The sequence below is a fragment of the Cnephaeus nilssonii genome, assembly GCF_951640355.1.
Source record: "Cnephaeus nilssonii genome assembly, chromosome: 15".
Lineage (NCBI taxonomy): Eukaryota > Metazoa > Chordata > Mammalia > Chiroptera > Vespertilionidae > Cnephaeus > Cnephaeus nilssonii.
This window is the reverse complement of record NC_137086.1, coordinates 39,121,819-39,144,680: the sequence shown is the minus strand read 5'-3', so window position 1 is coordinate 39,144,680 and position 22,862 is coordinate 39,121,819. Positions and strand designations below refer to the sequence as shown.

General features: G+C 39.9%; 1 protein-coding gene across 2 annotated transcripts in view; it reads right to left on the bottom strand.

Moving 5' to 3' along the window:
• Positions 1–22,862, bottom strand: part of MEIS1 (Meis homeobox 1) — a 133,860-nt gene that overhangs the window by 7,041 nt on the left and 103,957 nt on the right. For both annotated transcript variants that reach the window (XM_079791823.1, XM_079791824.1), the window contains exon 9: positions 15,948–16,024. In XM_079791823.1, the coding sequence (XP_079647949.1) occupies positions 15,948–16,024 (77 nt within the window). The remainder of the gene's footprint in view (positions 1–15,947; positions 16,025–22,862) is intronic.

Genomic DNA, 22,862 nt, shown 5'->3' with positions numbered 1-22,862 from the left:
AATTCTCCATTCTCATTATAAGCACAGGTGTAGCACAAACACCATGTGAAATAACCAATTAAAATGAAAAAAAAATCTGCCTTTTCATTAGCTGCCTTCACTGCATGACCAATTAGAAAATTATTTAATATTAATTTTCTGCATATACCAAAAGTAATTTTCATAGTAACTAATCTAGGTAAAGATACCAAAAATCAACTCTTTATCTATGCTACTGTCCATAGTCTTAGGGTGAAGGAAGTCTGCTTGGTAACTTTTTTAAAAGTCCTTTTTAAAACATAATATTTTGTGGATATGATTTAAACTATTTATCTAAAAATAGGAAGATCACTTTTTTAACAAATGAGAAGCCACAGCTCTGATAAATTAAATGACTTATTTGAGGTCACATGTTACCCAAGAGATGTTAATAATTTGCTGAGTGACAGACAGCTGGCGAATAGTATCAAGTACCCGCCTCTCTAATGTCCTAAGCAGAGCATGGCCACTACTGTGCCACCCATCTAGAATATTCTGAGGTACACAGATATTTTTAAATGAGCTGGTTTTGAGCCAGTCAACACTGGCAACAACTCTATTGTTGATTCCAAGAATAAGCATGACTGAACATTTTGTAGATTGGGGATTTTGATGACTGTATTGCTAGTGCATATAGACAAAGATAAAACTATGAATAAGAAGATTTGGTGGCTTGAGTTATCCATATTCCATAGCTTGCCTCCTTCCCATCTGTATATTCAGATTTCCAAAGACCAATTCATAACAACCAACTCAAGTTTGAATCCATGACTGTTAAACCCAAGGAATGATAGAAAAATCACACCTCGGTTTTGGCAGGGGCTTTAATGGTCACCTAGCTTGATCACTGACTTGCTTTCACTCTTTATAACCCCATGTAAAGGGTATCAAGAGGGGTACCCTCTGCTGGGCTGTTTCTAATACCATACTTGCCACCTTACCTGAGAGCCCACTCATTCTATGGGCCAGGCAACTGTCAGCCGCTCCCGCTTCACTTGATCTCAAGTGCTTTCACCAGGATGACTTCTTGGGGGTAATTTAAACAACTTAAATATTACTTCTTCAGGATTGCCTTTCAAATAGTTAAACTATAGCCATCATGCTCCATTGGCTTCTCCCCTCTTCTCCTTAGGTTACACATCTGTGCTTCTTAACAATGCCATTCTAGGATGTGAGTTGTTCTAGGATGTTGAGTCCATTCATCATTTGGCCCGCGCTCTGCTCACTATGCTGAGGTTTGTCTGTGTGCCTCTGAAGGTCTTCAGTGGACAACACTAAATGCTGTTATGCTAGCCCTGCTCTGGTCCCCAGGTAGCAACTAAACACCTCACCACAGCCTCTCAACTACAGGCCCCCAGATACTAGGTATTGTTGCTTTTCTTTTGGTGGCAATAACCGGTTGTTATTATTGACAACACCAATGTAGGCTACCGTTAGGATATGTACACATGAAGATATTTCATTAAATAAAATAAAAAATAATAAAACACTGAAAACCCAAGAACACCTAGTCACTTTGTCTGAACTACATACTTAGAACTTCTCATTTTTGAAAACTTTATCAACTCATACAGGACATCATAAACTCTCAGAATGTTACCAGATTACAATTCCTATACTTATATGAAATACACTGTTATCTGGGGTCACGATAGATATCTTTATCTAAAAATAACTAATAACCAAATATTTTATTTTTTAAAACATGCTCTCTTTGATCTTAAAACCATCTGAACATTTGATTCTCTTTAGTGTATTTTATCATTATCCTAGACTATCTTATATGCACTCTCTTTGGAAGTATACTACATACAGCAAAGCCATGTGTTTAGATGGCTTCGGGGTGAATTCAGATACAAAAACATTTTCCTTCTGGGCAAAGTAATAAAATGACATTCTTGCTCCTCCCACTATAAGTCAAACAGAGGTCAGTTCCCCCATCCCTGTATCTGTTTAAATAAACTGGCCCAGCTGTTTGTTTCTAAAATGCCCTTTGACCTTGTGTCTCATCCTCCCTGCTTTTGTGACAGAATGCTTTACTTTCCATTGTGGAAGATTCTAAATTATCAAGAATTTCCTAAACAGTGAACCAAAAAAAGGACTTTAGATTTTATGTGAACTTACATGAACATATTTCCTTCTTAAAATACTGTCATTTCAAGAAGCATCAGTAAAATACTTATTTTAAGCTCATATGTGTGTGTACAAATATATATCAACATTTATGTATGAATATATAAATATATATTAGAGCTTGAACATAAGAAGAAACAGTGTTTTTAGAGAGAAATAAAAAAAGAAAATGACAAAATTCCAATTTGAATGTACAATAAAATGTACATTCTCCAACAACCACAAAGTAGTAGTTTAAGATAAAATATATCCATGAACTCCATACAATCTTTAGAATTGTCCATATTGATAATAAAGTCTCTTTAAAAAGTTTGTTAGTTTAAAGACATAAGAGAAAACTTTTACAACTTATGTCTAACCATTACAGCCCTTAAAATTCAGATGTATAATGTCAGGAATACCTGACAACAGGACAGTTTTTCTTACTCATTAAAGGAGTTTCACACTTTGGTTTCATAAAATGCAGCTCAAATTTGCTATAAACCGGGCAATTAAAAGGTAAGCCTTTCAGTGGGGTGTGCTTTCAGGTTGGGAAACATTCTTTTTGCCTTTCCACATTACATCCTGAACATCAAGGTATATTTTTTCAAATCCATTTTGCTTTGAAATCACAATCTTCTTTTGTAAAGTACTCTTTAAGAACTGGACCCCCTGTCGGTGGTAGAAGACTGAATAAGGGAAAGAATTCTTATATTCCCTTTTTTCAAAGAATCATGGATTAGAATTCCTTCCTGTGCCCAAACTATCTCCTTTCTCAAAACAAGACATTTTAAAAAGAAAAGTAATTTAATGGATTGGCTTTATAGCTTTATTCCATGTCAAAATGAACCGAGATATATTTCTTTTTATTTAGTTATTTGTTTAGGACATGCGTCCTAATAAGGGGGAATGGGAGGTTAAAAGGGAAGCAAAATCTTCAAAAATATTACACAGGGGATCATCTCCAAATTGAATTTTATTCTTTAAATTTTTAAATAGGAATCAGATAAGGAGAATGGAAGATGAATCCTGACTTATGCAAAAAACAAAACAAAACAAAACAAAACAAAAAAACAGGAATTTTTGCTTTATTCTTCCTTCTCTTGGCCCCCTAGATTTTTTTTAACATTAGGCTTTTAAATTTTTTCATTCTGCTAATCCCACCTATCTCCTTTTCTTCTCAGTCTCTGAATACCTGAATAGTTTTCTGAGCAAGATCTGGTAGAACAGCTTTCTAAAGTTGACCTTTGTCCTTTAGTTTATCCTCCACTCCTTGCCCTGGCTCCTTCCCACAAAACTGGATTGCTAAGTTTAGTTTCCCCTCCGTGAGAACCAGGAAAGGTGGAGAGATTATAGTGGGCATCCATCTGAACCAAAACACAAGGTGCATTTTCCCAGGCCACAGGCAACTTTTCCACACAGCTTCGCCCCTTTCCTATACTTTTACCCCTTACACTTCCTTGGATGGTTCTCTAATACCAACAAAAATAAGGAAAAATGACGTGCTCACTTTCAGAAAAGGCACTGTCACCTTGCCTCAATTAAGTCTATTACTCAATGTTTGCAGCCCTACTTTATTCACTGATGATTAAGGGGTGTCCACATTTTGTTACTTTAGCAAGTCACTGCCAACTCGGTGAACCACAGAAAATCAAAATGCTGCTGTTTCTAAACAATGACATGACTGTCAGTCATCCCCATAGTGCTTCTTGCCAACTAGGCATAAGTGAATAGTCAGCAGGAAGATGGGTATCCATTTAATATGGAGGAATATCATTTTACAATACTCTCCCATATGCCCGAGAAACTAAAATTAGCAATTTAATATTAAAGAAAAGATTTCACTAAATAGCAGGATATGTTAGTAAAAATGCCTTCTATACCCATACCATTCATCAAAGGAAGTGTAAATTATACTCATCTTTGATTAATATTTAGCTATAGTTAGGAATAGCTATACTTTAATAATAATACTTTAATATTAATACTTTATAATAAAAATTAATACCATGCATTTTTAAGTATAAGAACTGGTGATTTCTGCATGCATTATTCTTTATTCAGTTAAAAATAAATAACATGCAAGTATAATATATAATTGATACATAATTCATTTTGGTAATTTCTATAAACATTTCTATAGAATTAAATCTTCAACTATAAAATGTCACATTGGAAGGTAGTTGCTGAATTCCAGAATTTTGTCCTTTCTCTAGTCCATAAATTTTCCTTAATGTAGCATTTCCTTCAACTTTATCACAGTCATTTAAATAAAACCATATATATTACATTTTTTAAAACTCAGCATTTCCTAATAACTTTAAGGCCTGTCTTATAAACAAACCCTTCTGGGAAAGAGTTCTAGCTATCTCCCAAATAATGCTCTGCTGTTTAAAACAAGAAATCAACTTCAAAATCTTTTGTTGGAATTCTTCATTTTAGATTTACATTCACTTATTGGATTTAACGATCCATAACTGGCAGTCTTCAAGGGCCAAGCCTTCTACACTCCCTTTCACTGTGAAATAAAATTTCATGAAACGTGATTTTAAGATGCTCAAGAAAGTTGACTCCATCTCAAGTCAAACCTTATGAAATCATGCTTTTGGCACCTTTCTCTAGTTTCTCAAGCTCCTCCAGGATCTGACAGTTCCAGGACTGCAATACATCATCTGTGTGTCTCAGGGTGGAGGAGGAGAGTGGACAGGAGGGCAGAAGGGAGCACAGGTCCTGCTCCCCATCCACCCTGGAAGCATAATATTGGAATTTGCTCCAATCACACTAAGACTATCAGTCAGTGGTCCCTGCAGTGATGGGTATATTTGTTAAATTACTCTAGAAAGGGCTGAAGTTGAGGAAGTTAATTACATATATAAATTTTTTTCAAAGCAACCAGTAAAAAGAAATCACTAATTAGTTGAACATTTTAACACAAAGAAATAACAGAACCCATGTATTATGTTGAACTTTAGATGTTGAAATAATGTCCAAACATTTTATCACTTGGTTATATAGAACAAAGTTTTTTCCTTGAAAGCAAATTGCAAAGTGATTTTTTTTAATTCTAAAAAATATAAACTCATAGACCGACAACAGTATGGGTGGTTACTGGAGGGAAAAGAAGGTTGGGGGCGGTAAAGAGGATAATGGAAGGATAAATGGTAATGGAAGGAGACTTGACTTGGGGTGATGAACACACAATACAATATACAGATGATGTATTATATATTTGTACTCCTGAAACCCATTTAATTTTATTAACCTCTGTGAGCTCTTTCCTTTCTCTAGGATCTCTCCTTTCTTTGCCTTAGTTCCCAAGCCTTGACCAACCCCAAACTTCTCTGGCCTGGAGTCTCCACTCATACCAAGGGAGAATATCTCAGAATTTAGCTTGATTTCTACTCTCACCTGCCAGGTTAGGCTATAGAACGCCACAATGAAGATGACTTAACTTGAATGGGGGCCTGTCTCTATTCCTTAGAACGTTCATTGTAACTTGTGTTTCAATTAGGAAGGCTTGAAACCCCAGTATTGTATGTCAAAATGTAGCCCCCTAAATACAAATGGAACCACTTATACTGAAAGGCAAAAATCTCTCAATTGAGGTATATGACAAAAATTTTTAAATAAAGACACTAAAACAAGCAAAATGATTTCCTCATAGAACATGTCAAATCTTTGAAAAATGCTATGGGCATCTAAGGCACCCTGAAAAAAGTTTAGAGAATATTAATTCCACTTATGAGTGGCTACCCTTTTCCTTGAACAATATTACACACAATTATCACAGTCAAAACACTGGCAAGTGTTCGGAAAATTGTAAAACCTAAGACAGGGGTTTGTTGGGACACTGTTATTATGATTCTCAAACATATCTAATGGCATGCAAAAATACACACACTTGTACATGAATGCTTATAGCAGCAAGAGGTAGAAACCACTCAAATGTCCACCAATGATGCATGGATAAACAAAATGTGGTACAGCCATAAAATGGAATATTATTTATCCATAAAAATAAAAGTACTGATGACACTCTTTATAATGTGGAGGAAATTTAAAAACATGATTCTAAGAGAAAAAAGCCAGTCACAAAAGACCACATATTATATGATAACATTTATGTGAAATATCCAGACTAGGCAAATCTATAGGGACAGAAAGTAGATTCATGGTTGCCAGGAGCTGGTAGGATGGATGGAAGTGTAGGGTGGGGTATTAGCTAAAGGGTACAGATAATAGAGTATACAGGTATCGAATTATAACGTGGTACACCTGGAGTTTATATAATGTTCTTAACCAATGTTACTCCAATAAAAAATTAAAACAAGATAGATAAAGGGTACAGGGCTTCTTTTTGAGGTGGTGAAAGTGTTCTAAAATTGACTGTGGGGATAGCTTCCCTACAAAAACCCACTGGGTTGTATACTTTAAATGGGTAAATTGCATGGTGTGTGCATTACATCTCAATGAAAGCTGTTAAAAGTAAATGTGTAAGGGTGGACGGGAAGAGGCCCTGCACCAGGAATCAGCCCCTTCCTCACCTCTAATTGGCAGAGGAACGCTGTAAGGCCCTGAGCCTCAGCTGTTACATGACGCATAAAATCCTGTGCTTCGGTTGCTCCGTAGCACAGGGTTTCCAAAATTTTCATCCAGGCCCCCTTTTGACAAATGTCAAAATCCCATATCCCTTTGTTATTTGCAATTTCAAAAGAAATGACAGGACTCAAATCAAAAGTTACTTCTCAGTAAGCTTTTTTACACCACGTTCACTCAGACTGATTGTGATATGCCTCTTCTGCCCCCCACCCCGACTTGGCCCTGAGGAGGGGAGTCTCTGCCATGATCCATTGCACTTTCCTTTCTGTAAGCGGCATTGCCAGGTGACCAGCCACGGGGGCTGAGATCTGACATCTTTGGACATGTACAGTTCCTTCACTTAGCTTTTCACCACCCACTACTCCCTGCCCTTTGCAAGTACATATGAACTCTGACCCAAACCAGGGATCAAATAAAGTCAGCCACAGCAGATGTTCTGGGGATATAGGCCAACAAAGTTCCTCAACCAGACAACAACCCTCAAACATACTGGTGTACATTTAAATCAGCATCCTAGAGTAGAAAGAAAACAGTAGACACTTCCACGTGCTTTTAATCACGGCACATGTCACTTCTATCCCTAGGCCATATGCTATTCTGGAAAACCAGTGACTTGATCAATATTCAGCCAGATCTTCCAACGACCTGCAATTCATTTTTGAGCTAAGCTACATTTAGAACCCAAGACCAATAATCCCCACAGGCCTGAAAGAGTTAATGTGTTTGAGAAAGGAAATATCTTTTCCTTCTTCAGAGATGGATCTAAATCTTGTGAGGCGTTAGGCCCTTTGGTCACATCAGTTAAGAGGGTAAAAAGGAAAAGAGAGCTCTCAAGGATGGGAACCCATTAAGGTTTTCCGTTTATTTGTTATTGTTCAGGTGTCAAGAGCCCAATAGAGTTAATTATTTCCCATACTAATGGGTCGGGCTGAAAAGCCCTGTAAGAATGGAAATAAATTAAAGAGGGAAATATCAACAATGATGAAGGCACCGAACAGGGGAGCCCTGTATTTGCCAAAGTTGCAGGCACCCATGTTGTTGGAGGGTTGTGTGTTTGTTTTGTTTTTAAATGTTCTCTTTCCCCTTAAAAATTAAAACAGGAACAGAGTGAAACGCTGAGCATTTACACAAAGCTCTAGGCATTCACACATTGGAGCGAGGCGGCCCGGATCCAAGACAACGTTGGCCCTCAGAAACACTTCCTTCCCCCGCGCCCCTGGCTCCACTCCATTTCTGAGAAAATTGTTTTATTCAACAAAGAGGCAACATTTGCCCCATTTTTTTCATGTCTCAGGCTGACTTTTTAACCACTCAGAAAGGCTGTTTGTTTTATGTAGGCGCAGCCTGAAGCAAGATGATGATGTAAGTGAGAGGGGAGAGGGGGTCTCTGTGGGCACAGCGCGGTGCTTCGGTGCTCAATGGTTAATCACCCAACACCAGCCTCAGCAACTGTTGACACAAAATAGGTGGAGATCAGGTCTGTGCAAGCAGAAAATACCAGAAAGGCAAACTATATGTAAACACACTTAAGACCGATTTGACAAGAATAGACCTAAACCTGACTTGCTAGGAACCTCTGGATGTCTAAGCTTCAGGGTCCCTCTGGGCGGAGGCTGCTTCCCCTGACAAAGTTTCCTTTCAGAAGAAAAAAGAGTAACCCTGGAAAAACGAAAATCAGCTTCCAGAAGACAGCGGAGACATTTGTCCCCCTGGTTCACACAGTGTGAGTTTCCAATCTGCTCCTACATGCAGGATTTATGTAACGTAATACGGTTCTTCCACGTATACCTGGAGTGGGGCCAAATGAGAGAGACTGGAAAAAAAAAAAAAAACCCACCCCAGCGTGTGCATACAACCGCAATTCAAAAAGTTATTTCTCCTGACCTATAAAACGCATGCAAAGCAGCACATGGATAATGCTTAAACAGTCTTTTAATCTTATCTAACTGACACCTGACAACCCATTACTTATAGATTATTAATGCACCCACTAAAAAGTTTGTCATGTACAAAATTACTAGAGGAAAAGATTGAACGCCTGAGGAAAAAACAAATTTTGCTGTGCAGTAACTTCAGAAATTTCGAGCCCATTATCTGTCATGCCCTTCATAGGCTCATAGCACACGGCTAAAAACAACTGATTTGTCTCTATTAGGAGTCCCGAAATGACAGCATACATGGTTTTCATGTCTTGCTATAATGTTTAATTTCAACTAGTTTTTATTTTACCGGGCTTGATTTGCTTATTTCAGATAAAGAAAAAGAACAACTTTTAATTAGTTTTCCTATTTGTCTCTTTATCCAAGGACTTGCTCTTTTTTCCAGTCCCACTGTAAAGTTGGAATCAGAATCAGTTTCGGAACACTAAACTTGCTCCGCTTTGGTTCATATTAATTATCACACAGTCTGACGGTCTAGAGCAGTGGTCGGCAAACTCATTAGTCAACAGAGCCAAATATCAACAGTACAACGATTGAAATTTCTTTTGAGAGCCAAATTTTTTAAACTTCTTCTAACGCCACTTCTTCAAAATAGTCTCTCCCAGGCCGTGGTATTTTGTGGAAGAGCCACACTCAAGGGGCCAAAGAGCCGCATGTGGTTCGTGAACCGCAGTTTGCCGACCACAGGTCTAGAGCATTAGAGCTGGAAGAGGCTGAGTCCCAGTAATCAGTCCTGACCATTGAAGGTGGAGGAAGCTGTTGCCATGGAGACAGAGTGACTTGATCAAGGACATGCATCTCATTGGCGAGGAGTGGGGAGGACAGATGAAATGTTTTGACTTGAAATGCTCTTTCGCCTAGATAATCCCTCCCTTTCTCGCCCTGTGTAAGTTGTATGTTGTCATGGGGTTTGCAGGGGAATTTGTCCCTTAGCCACCTGTGGATGTGGGCTCTTCCCCTTGACCCTGATACCTCTCAGCCCCCTCACTTCCCATGCTGTCTGCGAGTACATGGGAGTCGGGCCCAGCCCTGCCAGGTCCCATGGCATGAAAGGAGTTCTTTCCATTTCTTGGACCAAAAGCTTGTGCCAAGACACTGAAAACAACAAATGGGCCTTAATTAGGACTTGCAGCCAGTCCTGCTGACCTACACACCGTGTTCCACGTCAACCACCCAGCCACTGGTCTCACTGCCTTGAAAGGGGTCACGGGTCTTCAGAAGCACGGGGCCCATGATGGCACATCAGTCTCCCAACTCACTTGTCTCTGGGCCTCCCTTGAACCCCAGCCCTAAGGGTCCTGAAAAACGTCCTCAGGTGGTACCGACTCTCAACTTCACTGGCTTTGAATGCCGGCTGACGGAGACAGCGGTTACACAAAACAGTACTTGGGCTCTCAGGTCCAGCTCCCTGCCGCCTGCTGCTTCCCATTTCTCTTCTCACCTACACTCAAGGTCCCCTGGACGAAGGGCAGGGCTTTTCCATCCGACAGAGGGCCGACACCCTCCCCGTCCTCAAGGGTTCCCATCCTTCACTATATGAACGATGGGGTTTAACATGGGGTGGGGAGAGGGGAGGCTCTGAGTGAATTTAAGGCATGAAACTTACAACCAACTCTACTTAACAGAGTCATTTTCAAAGAGGATTGTCTGTTGTACACTTTTAAAATCTGCACACAAAAGCAGTGTCTCCGTTGAACTCCTAAGACTCTCTGACATGACAATACCTGAAGGTTTCTAAATTCACAGCTCTTTTCCCTGCAAGCTATTTGCTCAGCTTTCCCAATAACACCCTGCCTGCTGGCCCCGCGCCAGCTCTGTCTCAGGCAATATGCAAGCTAAACATTTTTTGACTGATTTCAATATTTTCTTATGAGCAACTAGACAGTATTTTATCTAGTGAGTATTACTGATTGCTATAATCTAAGCCCGGAGTAAGCGCCTGTAAAGGTAATATTATTAGAATTGACACTCAAGGTGAAAAGCTTAGCACTTAACTGTGGCTGGAAGAACAACAACCCATTCCAAAATGTTCTGGAGGGTTTTCAAATTTATATCTCCTTCTGCTCCTTCCTTTAAGGATACTGCACCTGTTACTCCATTGATCAATTACAAAGTCTTACCTTAAATGTAGGTTACACTTAAATTCTCAAGGGAAAATGTTAAGTCACCTGCTTAATAAAATTACCTTTTGTGTGTGAAGTTGTGCCATCCCTAGGTAATTCCTAGGCAAGGGGAATCAGTCTACACCCAGACACCCTGCTCTTCCATTCTGGAGCCAAATAACCAACGAATGGCCCAGTACCCCTTGCATGGTGCCCTGTCTCTTTTACATCTGTTTCTCCTGCTTTTGTGTCATGCCTCTGTTTAGCTTTATTGACAAAACAATCTGCGGCTAATGTTTAAACAACATCTGTAAAATGTATTATTAAATTACGTTGGGAGAAAAAACAGAGCAATTCTATGAAACCCTATGACCCCCTATTGATTTTTAGATCACAGAAGTTGAAAGGATAATTTGTGAATGTTTTAACATTTACATCTGCGCAGGTACCTATATTTATAGGATCTTTGATTACTTATAAAAGTATTTGCTACATGATTACCATAACTCAGAAAGAAACCTGACCTTTACCAGTTGAATCTGTTTATAATAATAAGGGAGATCCTATTTTTCTTAAAAAAATAAGTTTACATTTTTACCTGCCAGTGGCATAAATCTCTAGGGATAACATACGTTTTCCCCCCCACTAGGAATAAATGGGAAGTGATGCCTGAATGCTTTGCAGTTTTGCAGGCAATAAATGAAGCAACTAGGAAAATCTGGTGTGTGTAACTCAACCTGAGACCGGTAGCGCTGAGATACTTCTGTAAAGTGTCACCTCGGATGATAGGATGCTCCCTGGAGTTATATGCACCCAACTGCTGGACAGTGGTTTTTCTCTTCACATACATACTGTATTTCACATACATTATATGACTTGCACCCTAAAATCTGTATTGCCTTTTTAGAGGGTAAAGGAATATTCATTCTACTTTAGCCTTAATGGGAAAATGTTGGGATGAGAAGGAGTAAACAAAGAAATGTAAAATGTATTTAGCGCACCCTCGGCTAGAACTCTGCTGAGGCAGGATGCGTCCGAGGCATCCAGCAAATAAGCTACAATCACAGGCACACGTTTTCATCGTGTGCAATTCCCAGGTCTATGACATTGCTGTGGAAACATGTAAGGCAGTTTTTATTTGACCATTCTACACTCACATTCTCAATATAAAGAAATAAAGTTGGTCTGGAGAAAAAAGAACTAAGTATTAACTCTGTGTGTGTGTGTGTGTGTGTGTGTGTGTGTGTGTGTGTGTGTTAGGCTCTCTCCTGTTGCTTCTTCTGCCCTAAGCCCTTCCTTGGTTTCACTGTCCCCACCCGTAATAAACATACTCTCAAATTCACCTGGGCTCCTGCTATGAAATCTTTCCTGCACAAAGTCAAGAACCCACACACTGCAGGCTGGCCCGAGGCAGACCCACAGCTGGCACAGTCCTTATCTGGTGATATGTATGTGTTTTCTTTAAAGTTCTATCTAAATAGTTAAAGACTCAAGCAACCATCTAATCTCAAATTTTAACAAGTTTCTGTTTAAATGATTACAACATTCAACATATGAGTAATACATTTTCACTGCCGATACAACACAACAACAATGAAAACACAAAGAGACAAAACCCCAGATTATTGATCATTTTTGGATCAAACCATAATTGGGAGTGAGGCAGCAAAGAAAGAAGAATACACAAATTTATAGCATATACTATATTTCAAAAATTAGTATGCTTCAAGTGTAAGTGTATCACAGCATGCTAGATGGAAATATTTAGGCAATTAGTTATGGAAGTTGATATTTAAAAACCATGCAGTTACCTCAAGTACTTAATTTAGGTAAAAATATATTTTAACCCAAATTATTTGTGTTATTGTCTGAATTCTCAAAATAATTATTGGCACAGACTTGTCCCATGATGTCTCACCTAATAAATTTAATAAGTTTCACATTCCATCCTAGGTCCCAATTCCTGTAAGTACTAATACCAGTCATTTTCAGGTTCCTCCTCTCTGTTTTCATTCTGGCAGGGAAACCCAATATAAAAATTATGACAGCTAGTCCTTTTAATCCAAACTTTCTCTTAATCAAATCTGTCTCATTTTACATTTAGATTGTTGTTGAAATTATCCCTATTCTCTTCTTCCACCAAACACTATATGCTTTGACCTTAGTTAGCCAAGGCCGATAGTAGGTTATCACCTATGTCAGTGAAATAAATGTAGAATCAGGTCAGCAATGAGATGAAAGAACCATTACAACGCACCCAACCTTTTTCATCTCATTTTTTCAGTTAAAACCTAACGTATGGCTGCCTTGGCCAGGGTTTCTATGACAAGCTAACAACCAGACATGCGTTTATATTTTTCACTTTCAGATTGTGTGTTTTCATACATCATGTTGCTGCCAATAATTATGACTGATCTGCACCCAACCTGCCCTTCAGCATTTTATTAAATCTCTTCAACGGTGACTCATAGTTTGTACAAAAAGTACATGTGTGTTAACAAGTTTTAAGAAATCCAGGAAGGAAGACAGATTTTTTAAATGTTGTGGCTAAATGAAGTGAAAGGGAATGAAGATTTTTTTCAAAAATTGTTATTTCCCGGAGGAAATAAGTTGAGCTTGACGCTCAATGCAGGAAAAATGTTTACAAGCTCTCAAAAAAGCTTTGTGTAATTTGTATTATGATAGAGTAAAATGAAAACCATTTTACTTCATGGTTATGCTCCTTTTTAGTCTTCAAGTCTGCACAGTGTGAGTACCATCTGGGTTTTCCCAGGTTTTTTTGCATCATATTTTCTACCCAAACCCTAAAGAAAAAGGAATCTATTATCAGCTCCTTAACAGAAAGGGTGGGTGGAATTAATAAACCATTAAAAACTCAAATCAAACATGGGAATGTCAATATTCACCCAACATAAGACAAGCAATATCTCTTACAACGTTGAGTTAGCTGAGAGGAATTCTCTACCACAAACCAAGCTGTTAGAGTTGGAACAGGTGCCAAATCCGAAGCAATGAAGTGCAAGCCAAAGTCACTGCTAACTCCACGTAGAAGTAGAGAGACCACGTGCGCATTACACGGGGTCACTTGGGAACAGAACTGTGCTCACGTCCTGAGTAACTAAGTCCAAGTGATTTTTAAGTTATGTACCTGTGCGGAATTGAGTAGCAGGATAGGAGTTTAGGATAAAGTCTGCATATACTTTGAAAAATTATCATATGTTATGTATCATCATGTTTTTAAGGTCCCCCCCTCCCCCAATTTCTAATTATAAAACTGAAGCAATCAGATTGTGATCATAGCTTGGAGTCGCAGGAATACCTGCTGGCCCCTGCATCTACAGGAATAGCCATAAGTCTGTCCACCTGTAGGAAGCAACTTGTCTTGGAATTTGGAGTCTGGTAACGATATGTGTTTATGGATGAAGTTTGCTAGCAACACTGAGAAGGAAGAGAGATGGCAGGTGTGATAGATCCCCTGAATGGCAGAGCTTTGCCTTCTCTAATTAGAGCTCGCCCTGCCACTCCTTTGCCCTCGAATGGGAACGTTTCCCAGGGAAATATGATATTTATGCAGCCTCCATTGTATTAAAATTGCCTCCCCATCAGCTTAACCTGGAAACTATATATGAATTTAGGTGTGCATGCAAAATTGATGTTCTATCTTATACTACCAAAACAAGTTGAAAGACTAAGTTCAAATACATACTATCAAGTCTTGAAAATTTATACACAAGGGGCAGGTAAAAATAAACCAACCAAAAATCCTCCGCGGCAACACAACTCGTAGTAACACATTTCGGTATGGTGTGTCTTCTGTCGGTTCCCTAACCACTTGGCTAAAAGGGCTGCAAAAAATTGATCTCCCAAGGCTGCAGTGAGGTCAGAGAAATTGATAACCCTGACAAGCACAGCTTATGTGAGTCTGTCTGTGTCTTGAAGATAGTGCACTTTGTAAATTAATCCTCCAAAGGCAAATATATTGTAAGGAGCTTGTTATCTCTAAAATACTAAATTGAAGAATACATGGAATTATATTGACAGAAATCACATTCCCTGTAATGGAGTTTAATATATCTGAAATCTCTCCCAAAGGCTCCCAGGCTCTCTAACAGAGAGAAGGGTCTGTTAATAGAGGTGCAATGGACATCAAGAACGAATTTATTCACCAAAATGGATTAGGCCATGTAATCAGAGATTCAGTAATATTAATCTTTGACACTTATTGAACAGAAAGAAACACTTCTGTCTGCAAACTGGCATTCCCAGTTCTCTGCTTTCCCCAACCAGGCTTTGGGCCTTTTCTGGATTTTACTTCAAAGAGGATAAGGTTTCCCCCATCATAAACACTAATCTAAAAATATTAGGACAATTAATTAGATACACTTCGTTTCAGAGGATATTGGGTTTCAATACCCTTCAAATATGACACTAGCTCTGGGTGACTATGGGAGCCTGGCTTTCAGCACACTCACAAAGGGTAATAAATCCTACTCTCTCAAAGCCTCCTGCACACACCACACACTAAGCCAGAATATTGTTGGCTGATTCTTGGTACATAATCTCAGCTTCTCCCCACATCGGGATTTTACACATTTATTTAGAAACAGTTCGGAGGCACATCAGGTTTTGAACAGCTTCAAAGTACAAACAAATAATTTCTCCTTTTCCAGAGACAGGAGATAAGAGGGGGGAAAAAAGGGGGGGGGGGAAGGGGTGCATCCCTTGAATGCACCCCTAACAAAATCTAACTAAATTTAGTTATTCAATGAATTGAAAACCTGATCGATATGTGATGGTGGATTTTCTTGTTTCATACAAAATAGGATGGTTCCACTCTTTCTATCCATTCTCCTAAAAAGGGGGCGGGGGGGGGCGGTGAGGGGAGCCATAGAGAGGGATACGCTCACAGAGCCATCATGAAGGTGACTTAAACACTGACTTAGACGATGCCTAACATGTGATGGTTCATAAAGGAGGGGGGGAGCTATGCATTGCTTTCTTTTCCATATTAGCAGAGACTCGCACCCATCACTCCGCAGCTTGTTTTCACTTTTGGATCAGACAAGCCACCAGGGAAAACAGCAGACCTGGGTGTGTCTTCTTAATGCAAAACCTTAGCTGCAGGTCGCCAGAGGGGGAAGCAGATTGTGCGCAAACACAAAGCCAAATTACTTACCAATTGTTCACTTGAAGGATGGTGAGTCCCGTGTCTTGTGCCAACTGCTTTTTCTGTTCTTCAGAAGGGTAAGGGTGCTGGAAGAGAACAAAACAGATAGGTGTGTGCGCGTGTACTGTACTGTGGGCAGAGAAGGTCATGCACATCCCATGCCAGGTGACACAGCGGGGCCCAGGGATTCAGTAATACACAGATATGCTCTTTAAACAGGAGACATGTACATCAAGCAATATTTAGGCTATTTGTCAATAACCTAAGTGTCTAGCGAAGACTAATTAAAGGTAAAAATGCTGAGGTGTGTCACTCTTATTAATGGAATACTACATCATCTAATTAATGGCAGTAAAAGACAGCCAATTACAAAGATTAGTGAAGTGTATAAATAGCTCCTTAGGATACTTGCAGAACCTTGATACTGAGTTTATCCTTTAACAGGTTTATTTGCTGCAAACATGGCAAGTTCACTATGGTCTTCGCTGTATTTTATAGGATAAAAATAAAGACAAGCCCTTTGGATCATACGCAAGTGTACACTACTTGATGGAATATTTTTATTAGAACCATGGACTCCCAAAGCAGAACCTTTTGGACCAACTGTCTCAGCTGAGGCCTCCAGCAGCTAGGCACTTTGATAGCATGACAGTCTCCCTCCAAATGCCATATTGCTGGATGCAAATATCAAAATTAAAGTGGGTGCATTTTTAATCCACTGTTCTTCTGAGCTCTTCTGAGAAGCACAAACAAACGCAATTCAACCAAAGTTTGTTTCCCTATCTGAATGTCAACACATGCTGGGATTCTGAACATAGGCCAATATAAGGTCAAAGACCAGCATAGTTTGCATGCTATGAACAAGCCCAGCTATGATCCTCATAAAACAGGATAAAAAAGCATTACAGGATTAGATAAGAAAACAAAATCCGTACCTTCTTGTAAGAATGTTTGGAATTCTACTGAAATGAGTTTGGGCACAAATATTTTTTGTTCAATAATCAACTATATGTGAATCAGAAATATACGTTCCTACAGCCTGGGACAGGAGCTGAGGACACGGTGTGCATCTATGGAGACACTGCCTCGTTTGAAACACTGCATCCTAATAAACTCTCCCGAGATAAAAACTGTTCTGATAGTCAACAGCCTATTCTCTTACGGGTGGGAAAGGGGACCCCTACCTCTCAACTTAACTGTCTGTGCCACAGGAAACTGAATTCTGGTCTATTGAATGTTAATTAACATAGCTTTTAATCTCATTAATAATGTCTGATTAGATGCTAAGAAGGCGCGTTAATGACCACTTTAATGCTCTTATATGCACCTTTGAATATGTTCTCTACCTATACACCTGGGATTCCTTTGCGGAGGGCAGAGATGTAGCAATTTTTCCCATAAGCATTGTCTTTGATTGTCACTTAATCAATAAATACACAATTAGAAAAAGGCTTTGCTTTCATGGAATATAGTTCCTTTCTCTAAAGAGCTCCAAGTATATTAGAGACAAGATGGTAATTAATCCCCATTATATCCCTTTGAGGGACATAAATGGAATCGATAGTCCCTCCTGTCTTACAGGTGAGGAGACTGGCCAGGGGAAGGGATGGTCCGCAGCCACACCACTCAGTGATGTTTCCTGTTTCCCTTCCAGGGTCTAAGCTTCACCATGAAAGAGGGATGTGATCTCTCCTCCTGGCCCCTGCCCCAAAACCTTCAGACTGCTTACCAGGGCTTGCTAGGCCCGCCCCTCCCCAGCCCTGCCCACCTCTCAGCCTTGGTGGCCTTCTCCTCAGCCCCACCTCAACCCTCCTTTCTACCCTTTCAACACTCAAGCTTGTCCCTACCACTCAGGTTCCTGCTCCAATGTCACCTTCGTGTCTCAACTCAAATGCCAAGCCTTACCCACGCTACTCTCCACCTGCCCACCTTCTCGCTCTCACACCAGTCTTTTCCTTCTTCCTTAACAGCACGCACTGCTCTCTCAAACACTTGTTCTGACTGCTTGTTTCCTTGGTGTGTCTCTACCCAGTCATTTAGCAGCTCCAAAACCCATGCCTTTGTTGTTCACCGTTCTCAAATCCCAGACTAGCATAACAGAAAATCAGTAAATAGTTGTGAAATAAAGGGATAGTCAGATGCAACCTCAAAAGGTACAATAAAAAATTTTTCAAAGCCCACAAGAGGAATACACAATGCAATTTGAGATCCATAACACCACTTTCCTTACTTCACTCCTAAAAGTGAGTCAACCCACTCTTTTCAAATAAAAGTTTATAAGCCTCATAATAGGCTAAGATCATGTGACAATCTCCCTACTCAACATAGTGCCAGTCATCCAGGCAAAAAGCTCCTGATTGGATACTGGGCTAAGAGCAATCCTCTGGGCTAAGAGCAATCCTCTCTCTACGCTAAGGTTTAAAACATACCTCCCACTGCATAAAGGCTTGCCACACAAGGCAAGCAAATGAATCTCTTATCCGACGAATAGAATTAAGGTGGGTATATAGTAGCTCCATGTCAACACTAGCTGAAGAATTGTACTTAGGCGCACATGACCCTATCAGATTGTACGTTATGCTGCCACTCACTGAGACTTTGAACAAGGAACAACTTTTCTAATCCTCAATTTTGTCATCTAAGAGCCATCAAAGTTAAAGGTTACCCAGGCTAGCAATTCTTACAGAATATAAGCCTGATTTTGAAATATGAAAATTTAAGCATGCAGCTATTGGCACTAAGCAGGTCCCTGGATGAAGTCATTTCTCCTTGGCATCGTGTTACAACGTTGATGAGATGCTGTAGGAACTTGACTCTTGTTTACGTCATCAGCCGATAGTAAAATTGGTTTTGGTATGCTTTATTTTGACAAAAGGTTAAGAACCTACTCATGACGTTAAGTGAGAATGTACTGTATTTGCCATATAAAGTGGTAGACCGATGTACACAAGTGGTCTCCAATCTGGAACATTTTCTGTAATTTTCGTATAGTTTTATGGGTCCTATGAAAATCTCTTTCAGTGATTTTCAATAGAATTAACAAACATGTCAACAGTCTCTCTTTACTAAAGCTGGATGGCAGTGCCTTTGTTCTGTATTGTTAGTTATATCTTAATAGTATGACCAGAACTGGATAAAAATTAATATTTATGCCACTTACCTTTAGTTACTTTGAAAATTGAGAATTGTCACAGTCATTTATTTGTGCTGTGTTTTCAAGAATATTTCTGCACGCCTGTTTCTGAGCAAGTTTTAGATCTAGTCTTACAAAACAAATGGAATTCACATTTTATTTATGCAAGTGGTGTCAGAAAAATTCTCTTTGGATCATTAAAATTACCTGAATCATTACAGCTTCAAAGAGCAATCAGATGGCCCTCCAAGTTTCAGTGCAGATTTAGATTGTTTTTCACATCCTGCAGTTTCTGATTTCATAATTTAAATATCATAAAATGAGAAAGTTCTACTCTTTTTTCCCCTCTGTCACTTTTCATGTGATCTGATTTTAAGTAATTGGAACAAACTGTGTCTAATTTCATGCAGCATAATTGCTAGGCAGCCTCAAGCTATGGAGACCCAGCACTCTGTCTCCATTAAACCATTTTCAGTTGTTCAGGATATATATTTTTTAATAGAAATGAATAAGCCTGGACAAGATTAAATGTCACAATAATCTGGTCATTGTTAACGGGGAAAGGGGGTACTGACAAAAATTCCTACACCCTTGTCTACGGCAGGTCAACTGCATAGGGTTTTTCTTCCTCCTAGTTCTTGTCCTTGGGGGTTCCACAAACCTTCAATTCCCTGGGGGGAAAAAATCTCTAATTACTAGTATTACATGAAAGCCATGACTTCAGGTACCTAATCTACCGCCAGACAAAAATTCACAAAGAAGTTGGCTTTTTAACTGAAATCCAGTATGTTTAAATATCTTAAACCCTATGCATCTTCACCAGATAAGCTTTTTGTGGACAGTAAGAGCTATTCCTTTGTAGACTTAAAAAAAGAAAAAGAAAAAAAAAAAGACGGCAAAAACCCAACATGCCACAGGCAAGGCTGCTTCTCTACAAACACTCAAAGCCCCGGTGCATTCCGCCCAGGGCCAGTGAGGCCGTAAGATGGGCAAAGGTAGACATCACTTTACTAAAGAGATAAAGACAAGTGCCATTTTAGGAAGAAAATGGGAATTTCATTCCAAACCATTGCGACTAAGGGGCTAGGTCACCCCTTGCCGTTCCCCTGAACCCCTCTGCTATCATTGCACCTGAATGGCAAGGACGCTGATTTAAGAGAGATCAGTAGGTTCTTGTGAAGGAAAGACGGATGGCACTTGCCAGATACAGCAATCCACCTAACCGCGTGGGGATATCAAAGCAAATTTGACCATTCCGATAGACAGGGACAGGAGCCCTCACCTTTGTTGTGTACATTAGCCTCGTGCCATTATCTCTTAAAAGCTTAATTATTTGCAAACAATTGATCAAGATGGGAATTTGAGAAAGGATATGCAAGGGCCACTGGGAGAACTGCAAGGCATTAAGAGAGCAAACGAAATTACCTTTAGATCTTACAATAAGAATTAACGATTGAGCCGGGAGAGCTGGGCTGTGCAGTAGCTGCAAGGACTCTTTCTCGGGTGTTTCCCATTTGATCTGCATTAACACCTCAGGAATGAGTGAAAGCCATAAAACAGTGATTATGTATGGGTACAGCTGACCCTCCTTCCCAGCATTAAACCTGCACACATGTATTAGGCTGGCTCCGCTGGGGAGAGAAGAGCTGCTGGGCTCAGAGGGCAGAAGAAGTGGCTTGTGGGCACTGGAACCCCAGCTACAGGAAACAGCTCACGGGATGGTCATCTCGATTTCAGTAATCAACACCCTGCCTTCTCCTTCCCAGTGTCAGTCTCTGGCTGAAACAGTGCCTGCCACTCTTCGCGTGTTTCTGGATCTGCATGGCGACTTCTAATAATGACCCAGGACAGCAGTGATGGCTTCGAAACCCCATCAAAGAGTAAAATGATTTCTGGAATGTATGTCCTGTGTAACAGGAATCAAGAACGTCTGAAAGAAAAAAACATCTAAATATGCCTTCCTGTCAAAGTTACGTCCGAACTGTCATTGTATCAGCCCCAAAGAATAGGAAGTGACAAAGAAAATTACAACTTTCCGAAGAAAGTTCTCTCTGCACAATTCCAATTTTATTTCTTGCGGTTGGGATCGGGGAGGGGCGATGCTGATGTGAGTTGTCTGGTATTTACAAGTTTATGCTACACTGGAAGAAAACGGATTTATTAGCACAATCAAGCAGACGCTTTGGGAAAAAGGGAAACTCTTCAGTACACACAGATGAAAAATGTCCAGCCTCGTATCTTAACAGTATCCTTGACCAAATGTACCCCTTTCCTCAAATGTTCCACCCCTGACGGCAAATGTGGATGCCAAGACAGTGATGAACTTTATCTTATCTACCCCGGTAACCAAGTTTCAATGAGGTTCCCTCCCTCGCTGCCTTGCCCACTCTAAGCGCGCAGTGTAATGGCAGTAGAAAATTTGAAAATAATCCTGTACAGAGCTCGCTGGTGAGATAATGGAAGGCTGTGCTGCCCCCTCTCAAGCCTCAGATTAGTAATTTCTTGTGACACGGAACTGCCTCTATCCCGACACTGCAAAACAGCCATAACAAAGCAATAGAGGTGGAAGCAATTTTCAAGCAAAACGTTACATGCTATACTTTAAAAGGTATGGGAATAGGAACCCGGGGAGCTGATCTAACAGGAGGAATTATGGCAACTGTCCAATATAACCCTTATCAAGGCAGTTTTCTGTTGCTTGGCTGAATATGTTGGAGGAACAATTTCGGAACTTCTTTTATCCTTTTTCCTCCAGCCCTTTGCCTCCTCCACAGCTAAGTTTAATGCATTAATATAAGTTGACCTTGAGCTAAACTCTGGTATGTGATGGAGAGATACTCCCTTTAAGACACACACACACACAAAAAATCCACCATATGGCTTTTAACCATTAGCTCTCTGTGTTCTTTTCAAACTTCTACTGAGTTTTTGTCACTGGGGAATATTGCAGATCTAAATGAAAACAACCAGCTAGCTATGTATGTGACCTCGAAGTCCATAAACAGAAACTTGCTAACCAAATATATTTATATTTGTTTAACATAAAAAAATTTTTTTTTTTGCCTACAAAAACTTCTCCCACTTTAAACAAACGTGCCGCCATGTTCCCCCTACACATTGACTATGAATAGCTTACACTGTGGCAATCACATTGATCTAGGATACTTTTTCCTTTTTAAAAAATCCATAATGCTTCCTTATTGTCTTCCAGCTTTATGAATTAGTTTTACTGTTTCAGTGAATGCTTTTTTGTCTTCTGACTGCACATTATCAAAGAGACACTTTGTGCCTCCCATTTGCATTACAAAAGCAGTGCGCTGTGCAGTCGGAGAACATCGCCTGAATGCACAGTAGAGGGGTCCTGCGTCCTCACACACGCTGGCATCCAAAGAACTGTGGGGTGGCACTGGCTCAGAAGCCAAACGTGTCTGGAGCACCATGAAGGAAGTCACAGGATTCCCACCTGCTTTCTTAAACCTCCACCAGCGCTCCCAGATTGCCACGTTGCTCAGACTCAAATGTGCCCCGTTGAGCATTCGGCACTTGCTCTTTCTGAAGCCCAGTCAAACCGCTTTCCAGACAACCTCTCCGGTTCCGTGTGTGCCCAGCAGTGGTTGAAGACGTTGCTAGTGGAGGTGTGCAGGTAGGGAAGTCAAGGGAGAACCTCTACACTTGATCTTATTGAATGAAAGTGACATCAGTGTGGAAGGAAACGTTGGACAATGGGTAATATTCCACAGCAATCTTTATTTTTTGCACAAATGAGGCTATCTTTATAATGCACGGCAGTG